Source organism: Triticum aestivum, chromosome 6A (genome assembly GCF_018294505.1).
Source record: "Triticum aestivum cultivar Chinese Spring chromosome 6A, IWGSC CS RefSeq v2.1, whole genome shotgun sequence".
In the NCBI taxonomy this organism is placed as follows: Eukaryota; Viridiplantae; Streptophyta; class Magnoliopsida; order Poales; family Poaceae; genus Triticum; species Triticum aestivum.
In genome coordinates, this window is record NC_057809.1 from 5,054,176 (window position 1) to 5,062,826 (window position 8,651).

At 43.2% G+C, this 8,651-nt stretch overlaps 1 protein-coding gene and 1 pseudogene across 1 annotated transcript; one reads left to right on the plus strand and one right to left on the minus strand.

Moving 5' to 3' along the window:
* Positions 1–355: 355 nt before the first annotated feature.
* Positions 356–3,019, minus strand: LOC123129246 (uncharacterized). Its single transcript, XM_044549488.1, has 4 exons — positions 2,970–3,019; positions 1,937–2,731; positions 1,278–1,582; positions 356–1,241 (listed from the first exon to the last, which is right to left on the minus strand). The coding sequence occupies exons 1-4, from the start codon at positions 3,017–3,019 to the stop codon at positions 685–687; spliced, it is 1,707 nt and encodes a 568-aa protein (XP_044405423.1). The 3' UTR covers positions 356–684.
* A 1,482-nt stretch (positions 3,020–4,501) lies between these two features.
* LOC123129247 (zinc finger MYM-type protein 1-like) lies at positions 4,502–7,872 on the plus strand (annotated as a pseudogene).
* Positions 7,873–8,651: the final 779 nt, after the last annotated feature.

An 8,651-nucleotide genomic window follows, 5' to 3' on the forward strand; every position in this document is an offset into this window, starting at 1 on the left:
TACAAAAGCTGTGCGTGGTACTATGTTCTGGCATAGCTCGATGCTGCAACCCGCCGTGTACTTTCTGACGGCACGAATGTACGACAAACTAGCAACAACGGATTCTTTCCGGGAAATACGCTAGTACACAAGCTACTAATCAGATCGATCAAGCAGCCTAGCTACGGATGGCTTGAAACACACAAAGCACTCACGCGATACATGGCACGCCGATTGATTGCGGAAGGCTTGTGTCGTGACTTTGTTTTGTATTGCTTTGATCTTCTAAAATAACTGTTTGAGATACAAACGATTACACATAGCAGCTAGCTATCCTAATCGGTGACTGCACCTGGTCCATACTTGACTGGTGTCTTACATGGTGGTTAATTCCACCAGTATTTATATATCAAGCAATATAGCAGGCAGTACCTTCTTTATTTCATTAGAGCTTTTTGCATCAGATGTTTTAGGTCTCACAATTCGCACTCGGTCGCGGAAGCAGCATTTTTCCTCGTGAGGTCATCCTAGTTTTTGCAGGCAATCTGCAGCCCACAGTTTTCTTTGTAGAAACAGCCAGCCGTAGTAATTTCTTTTGCCCTGCCTAGCATTACCTTTTGACTTCCACAGTCTAGCTTCTTGCTGCCCTTGCCAAGGTCTGAACTAGGTTGCCTTAAAGTTCATGTCGGTGAAGGTGGGTTCCTACTAGTGCCGTCTGCGCCGACTCTTGGCAGCAGAGTCCTTGATCCTCTTGGCATGCCTATGGAACTTGCGCATCTCGTATATGTCCATGCATGTAAGGTTGGATTCCTCTTCCAACTCCAACTTTTTCCTAGATAGCTCTTGATCTTTATATAGCGATTCTATTTCGTTTCCTGGAAACTCGCCTATCCAACAAGGCGTGTACGGGAAAGCTGCATGTGTCTCTCCGCATGGTAGTCCACAGATGGGGTCGTAATATGCTGAACCCACATTTCCCAAGTCCTGAAATTTTGAGCTGTTCCAATCATAGGCCAGTCCTCTTGTTTTTCTCCCTGATGAAATTAAGAAGACAATCTCTCTATAAGGATGAAACCCGAGAAAATAATAATTTCCATAATATCTGTCTTCAAGAATGTTATGCTCGTCAACATCATCTTCGAAGTCAAGACCATTATCCTCATATCCCTCTTGAACGTGAAGAATGGTATCCTCATATCCCTCTTCAACATCATATTCAATGTCAAGAATGTTATCCTCATTAGAGTTCCAATCATATTTCTCTTCCACCGCCGCTCTGTGAATTTCATGTATATTACCATTACGCTCAAAGAACAACTTATGGTAGTTAACATCCTGTAAGATCCATTGTCTACCCAGTTGTTGAGCATAGTCCTCATGCTCAAAGGTCTTAAGAGTGGTATCATGGTTTAGCACCCATTCTATTCGGCTGCAAGATTCATTGAGATGCCAAATCTGATGAAGCGGACTCCGTTTATGAGATATTGCGCAATACACCCCTCTCAGTGATTTACCCAAATGGTGGTTTGGATATCCTCTAGGTAAATATGGACTGACACCTGGTAGTTTAATTACTCTGTATGTGTGATCTGACAAACACATTCTGCAAACATAAACAATCAGATAAAACAGATTAATAACAACATGTTTAAATCATAGCAGCATATATTTTTGCAGTACTTATTTTTGACAATTCCCATAGAATTGTTCCTACATTCCCTTTCCTATGTATGCCATTCATTTATTGGGAATGGAGGTACTAGATTCTTACGACTCTGTCCATATATTGACCTAATTCATTAGAACTCTTAGCATTACGCTATGACCTTATGGAAAACTCAGAAGATTTGCTGTTGAGTGAACATTACAATATTTGACTTTGGTTTGCAAATCACACAAACTGGATGAGAACTTGCTAAACAGGAATAATTAATGACCGATGAGCAAGTAGTAGTACCTCATGAGATAGCCATGCTGGCAATGGATGTAGAGATTGCTTTGCCAGTAGACGGCATGATAATGATATCGATTATACCACCAATGTGAATCCATGTAGCCAATGATCTCTGGGGCCTCCCCTTCCCGAACGAAGGTCGTTGTGTCCCACCACTGAGTCACCGACGAGAACACATCAATGACGTATGATGCGGGAGGCCACTCTGATCCAAGCAATGCATCATCGTCAGACACGCCGGCACACAGCACTCGCGGGATTAGAAAGACCTCGTACTGCGGCGACACGCCTGGCTCGAACGCGAGGTAGGCACTCTGGTCGAATCCCGGCATGTGTGGCGGAGGGCATTGGGGCAAACGCGTCCACCGACGTGTGGCCGGGTTGACGACATAATCGCTCGGCAGTGCCTTGTCGCACTCGTGCCCCAGACCGCGGCAAAGCAAGAGCCCGCTGCAGTGGTCCATGACCCTGACGCCCATGCAGGGCAAGAAGTTGAGCCCTCCACAGATCGCCGGGCCCATCGAGGGACATGAGAAGAACTCGGAAAATCTAAGCTGGGTGAAGTTGATGAAGGTCCCGTCCACCGAGCGGGATAGCAGGTGGCCGCGCAGGCGGGCGTTGATAGTATCGCGCCAGCCCCTGCAGACAAGCCGGGATACGGCTAGGCTGTGCGGCGCGAGGCGCCGGAGCACCTCCGTGAGGGCATCCTCGGGTAGCACAGCCGGCTCCGATGCCACCGTCGATCGATCGATCGATCTCGGCCGCGTCGGCTCTCTTTTCCGACGCGTTGGATTGTGGCTGTAGGTTGTTGGCGATTTTACGGGATCGAGGTGCAATACTTGGATTAAGTAGAAACGCAGGCGATAGACCCTCACCGGATGAAGATTACGGAAATTGGGGTCTGTTTAACCTTAGGGTTGCGGCTGCCTTTCAATGGATCTCCTTTTCATGTTCTCGGCCTTTGCTTTGTTTAGCTGGGCTTTCGTTATCAGACTGGGCTGGCCTTTTATTGCATATTGTATTGATAGGCACGCACGTGTGCTCAAAAGAAAAAAGATAGGCACGAACACCATGCTCAACGACCATTCCCAACCTGTTTGGTTCGGGGAAAGTTGGAGTAAGAATGGGAATTGAAAGGGTGGGAGACTAAAAATCACTTGTATGGTTAGAGGGTATGGGAATTGAGAAAGGAAAGGGAAGGGGAGTTGAGGGGGCGAACTCCCCCTAATCTCTTCCCAGGGGAAGGCTGGTAATTCAGCCAGGGAATGGGAATTAGCAAACAAAAAACAGTTTGTTTGTTGCGCCAAACAAGGGCTGGTTGAATTTTGTACGTAAACAAACGTGTCCTCACCATCTTCTATTACTTTGACTCGCAAACTAAACAGAGGGATTATTTTTCCTGTTACATTCCCACAAGCAATTTCCAACGGTAGCCAAACGTGGGACTGGGACTAATAGTCCACTTCCCAAGCCTAATCCCCCAACAAACTCCCTCTTAAAAACTCCCATTCCCTTTCCTTTAAACTACCAAACAGGCTCTCCAGGTCAGGTCACCCCTTCTCCTTCCGCTACCTCTCGATCTCCTAGCAATTTCTTTTCTTTTCTAGCCAGCTGAAAACCCTAGCTACCTTGATTTCCCCACCTAAATCCTAATAATGGCTAATGGTTCCTTGCTGCGACAGCCGAGAGAGGGAGAGAGATGATGCATCCCGCTGAGATTCCCAAAAGGCAAGCTATATTTTCTCTCCATTTTGTGCATTTTGTGTTGGTCCTGATTAAGTTTTGAAATAGCATGGTATCAGTAATTAGGGGTGGGCATATAGGGCTAGTTTGGTTTGCGTCCTCGTTATTTTTAGCCTGGCCTGGAGCATGCCTGAAAGTTGCACAAAATCCTGGCCCCCCAACTAGGGTCCATATACATATATGTATAGTCTGAAAAAAATTCAGTTTTAGGCCTTCTTGGGCCTTGTCCGGTCAAGTATCGAGCAATACGCTTTCCCGTCGCGTGGATTGATCGATCGTAGATGAAACGACAGCCCCAGCGCAGTATGTTCCGTAACTTCCGGTTCCTATTCCCTGCCTGATCGCTAGGCTTTCCATCTCCCCATCGCTTCTGACTCAATCGGCGGCTCGGTGGCGATCGCGTTGCAACCTTGCAGGTTCAGCGAGGCGACGGGCAAGAAGCGGACTACTTTCTAGCGCTGGACGCCGTCGCGCCGGCGGCCGGCCGACACTGCCGCGGTGCCGCCCAACAGGAACAGAAGACCAACCGGTGTGGTGCCCTCCCTGCTCCCTACGCTGTCCCCTTTTTTCTAATTTTGATGCAAATTACAGAGTTGTGTTAATATGTTTGGGAACGATTTTTTGTACAGTCGTTCAAGTTCAGAAGTAGTCACAGATTCAAGAATTTCAGTAGTTGCTCGTACTATCGTCCAAGTACAAAATCAAGGTTCTATCTGATTGTAAATTTTTTGAACTACCTATACATGTCACAAGCCTATATTTCATGTGAGCTCATCAGTTCAAATAAATTGAAAGAGTATATATTTCATTGAAACAGAAATAATCATGCATTCTAGTTCTGGAAGAAAGTATGATTCTGGTGCCTTCAAGAGTAAGAAGAAATAGAAATTAGAAGAAGATGCTGAAATTCAAAGGGGTGCTCTTGATAAATATGTTGTGATAGTACCCCAAAATAATTCTGAAAATCATACTCCAGATGGTAATATTGATGATGGTCACGATGATAATGCAGTAGAGGTTGAGGTTGTCACTGCAGAAATTCATGAAGGTGATCATGGTCTTGCTGATAATGCGCAAGAGGTTGAGGTTGCCGCTACAGAAATTGATGAAGGTAGTGATGTCAATATTTTAGATGAAGATCATGATCCTAATATTTCGGATGACATGAATAATTCCGTTCAGCCTGATATATTTGTTCCTAGAAATTGGGATGGACTTGATCCGAAAAAGATTGATATCTTGCTGCAAAAGGGTCCTAAAAGAGAAGATATTGAGTATGGTCCTTATGACAAGTTCTCTAGAAGGTTTTCTGCATTATCATTTAGTAGAATTCTCCCAAATGGAGAAAAGTTTGACAGATAGTGGCTTGTGTACAACAGCGGCCTCGATAAAGCATTTTGTTTTTGTTGCAAATTATTAAAAAGGGGGCATGTGAGAGGACAGCTAGCAAATGAGGGTTTAAGTGACTGGATTCATCTTGGGGCTAGACTAAAAGAGCATGAATCAAGTAGAGAGCATATCACAAATATGACCGCGTGGTATGACTTCCGTCTCAGGATGCAGAAGAATCAAACAATTGACAAAGTTGCTCAGTGAGAACTTGAAAAGGAAAAGGAGCATTGGAGAAAAGCATTGCTCAGGATTTTGTTTATTGTAAAATTTCTTGCAAAACATAATATAGCATTTCGTGGCAGCAATAGCAAGTTGTACCAAGAGAGCAATGGGAATTTCCTAGGACTGATTGAAATGTTGGCTGAATTTGACCCAGTTATCAAAGAGCATGTTGACCGCATCACCAATGAAAAATTTCGTGATCACTACCTTGGCCCTTCTATACAGAATGAGTTAATAAACATGCTCGCTACTGCCATCAGGTCAAGAATCATTGAAAAGGTAAAGGAAGTAAAATATTTGTCAGTTATTCTTGATTGTACTCCTGATGCAAGCCACCAAGAACAAATGTCTTGGATAATTAGGTATGTAGATACATCTTCTGCTTCTATTTGCATCGAAGAATCTTTCTTAGGCTTTTTGGAGGTGAATGATACCACTGGGCAAGGTTTGTTTAATGTTCTAGAAGAGGAGTTGAATGGCAAGGTTTGTTTAATGTTCTAGAAGAGGAGTTGAATAATCTTAGCCTTGATGTGGACAATGTGAGAGGACAGGGTTATGATAATGGGTCAAATATGAAAGGAAACAATAAACGGGTACAAAAGAAATTTCTGGACAAATATCCAAGGGAATTTTATTCAGCTTGTGGTTGTCATAGTCTAAATCTGGCACTACGCGATATGGCGAAGTCTTGTCGTAAAGCAACAGACTTCTTTGGAATTATACAACGCATCTATACAATATTTGCTAATTCGGCTAAACGATGGCAAATTCTCAAAGATAACTTAAAGAAGTTGACTGTCAAGTCATTGTCATCTACTCGTCGGGAGTCATGTTGAGAGTATTAAGGCTATACGGATTCAAATGCCAGAAATAAGGGAGGCTCTACTACAAGTGGCTGAAACTGATAAGGATCCATTGACAAGTAGTGAAGCACAATCATTGGCAGAAAATGAACTTGGTGGTTTTGAATTTTTAGTGTCAATAATTATCTGGTATGATATATTATCCGCTGTTAATTTGGTCAGCAAGTAGCTACAATCAAAGGACATGCTTATTGATATTGCAATTGAGTCTATACAGTGTCTGCTTTCCTTTTTCAAGAAGTATAGAGAATCTGGCTTTTCAAAAGCATTGGAAGATGCAAAAGAAATTGCAATTGAGATGGATATTCATCCAGAGTTCCGCACCAAGCGGAAAATCAAAAGAAGAAGACAATTCGATGAGGGTGCAGATGATGCATCTATTGCTTCACAATCTGCAGAGGAGTCATTTAGGGTCAATTATTTTCTGCAAGTGGTTGATCAAGCTATAGTTTCACTTACCAGGAGGTTTGAGCAATATCAGGGGTATGAAAAAACTTTTGGTTTCTTATTTACTTCAGATAGGCTGCGATCTATGGATGATAAGAGTTTGCTGGCTGCTTGTGTTAATCTTGAGGATGCACTTAAGAGTGGAGAACACAAAGATATTGATGGAGTTGAATTGTTTTACGAGTTAATTTTCATCCAGGATTTAGTTAAGAAATCTATGGGCCCCGTTGATATTCTTGAGATTCCGATGAAGCGCCCCTTCTATCCTAATGCTATTATTGCGTACAGGATTTTGTTAACCATTCCTGTAACTGTTGCAACTGCGGAAAGGAGCTTCTCTAAACTCAAGTTGTTGAAATCATATTTGCGTTCAACTATGACACAAGAAAGACTCAATGGTTTAGCGACAATAGCACTTGAAAATGATGTCTTGGAGAAGATTAATTATGAAGATGTAATTGAAGATTTCATTTCAAGGAACACAAGACGGATGACACTTTTCAATAGAGGAATGAGGTCAGTTTATTTGTTTTAGTATTTCGCATTGATACTTCAGAATATTCTAAGCATTGTATGAAATAATATAAATTTTAATTACATAATTAGGTGATTATGCTTGCGTAATTGTATATTTTTTAAAATTTAGGGCCCTATTTTTCTTTTCGCACCGGGCCCCCGAATTCCTGGAGACGGCCCTGATGAGATTCGTTTGGTTGCTACCTGGAAAAGCCTGAAGTGGCCTGGTATGTAGTAGCCTGGAACGTCATTAGCCTGGCTAGAGAGCCAGGCAAGTAGTTAGCCTGACCCAGGCATATAGAAGAGGTAGTGCTAGCCTGGGAATATTAACTGCATTTTTTATTCGCTGCTGATGGATGAAGTCACGGGTCAGTACTTTTCTATAGACTGACGAAAGTAAATGACTGCTAGGAACCCCAGGACACTAGCCAAACGCACCTACGCAGGCAAGCCTGACCAGGCACATTTTTTCAATTCTCCAGGCCGAGGCCAGGCATCCTTTTTCACCAGGCATGGTGACGAGTATTCCATCCAAACTAGCCCATAAACCGATGAACCGAACACTGAACCGAAGCTGAAACCGAAAAAACCGAATTTTCGGTTTTTAATGCTATCACAGAAAAATTTGGTTTTTAGGTTTGCTAACCGAACTAATTCGGTCGGTGCAGGAGTTTCTTGCGGTTAACCGAGGACACCGAAACAGCCGCGCTCACGAACACTTCTCCCGCCCTCACGCTCATGTATCGCTATGCCTGAATTTTTTTCACGTTAGCACCAGGTAGCCTTCGTGCCACAGCGACGGAGACTTTGGCAGTAACAAAGATGTATGATCTCCAAATTCAGTACCTGCAGTTCCTTCACTTGTTCACATGCCACTCATCTCTTTGGCAAGCAACGAGCTACACTGCCAATTACTATTGCTAGCTGCTGTAAGCTAGTCTCATCATTGCGACCACATGCAAAGAACACCCAACAAATTTCTACTAGAAATGGTAGTTATGTGACATAACCATTCATATTTGCAAAAGTTAGATTCCATAGTATACATCGTACTCTGTCTCACCAAACTAGCTTGAAAACGGGAAGAAAACTGGAGCGTTAAGATGTAAAATAAATGTACCTGAAGCTAGAATAGCAATGCATATCGATCACCCATATATGCTGTAAATGATTATCAACAAACACACTTGCAAGTAAAATATTTTGTATTGTTGTTGCTATTGCTCAATAACCTCCATCCTGAATCCTTAACTTTCTACTTGGAACAGAAATGATATGTGTGAAGAACAAGGACATGAGGAAGTTCATGATGGGTGGCATCTATGTCAATGACAAAGGCGCCATCAAAGCAGAGCGACCAGCCGCATTTCCACAGAGTCGAGAACCGACATTATCTGCTGATACCTAGTACTCACGCACGATCTTCAGAGACAGAGAGTACGCCAAGATGGATAGGATTAGTTCAGTTCAGTTCACTTCAGAGACTATGCAAAGATGGAAACCATTATCTTGGAGGATTCTGAACGTGGCTGGTG

What these genes read in the sequence shown, in the direction of transcription:
- LOC123129246 (XM_044549488.1), bottom strand. Translation starts at nt 3,019, where the DNA reads ATGGTCGTTGAGCATGGTGTTCGTGCCTATCTTTTTTCTTTTGAGCAC. An exon ending in CTTTTTTCTTTTGAGCACAC is followed by an intron (nt 2,732 to 2,969) that starts GTGCGTGCCTAT and finishes AACAACCTACAG; the next exon opens with CCACAATCCAACGCGTCGGA. An exon ending in GTTGTTCTTTGAGCGTAATG is followed by an intron (nt 1,242 to 1,277) that starts GTAATATACATG and finishes CGGCGGTGGAAG; the next exon opens with AGAAATATGATTGGAACTCT.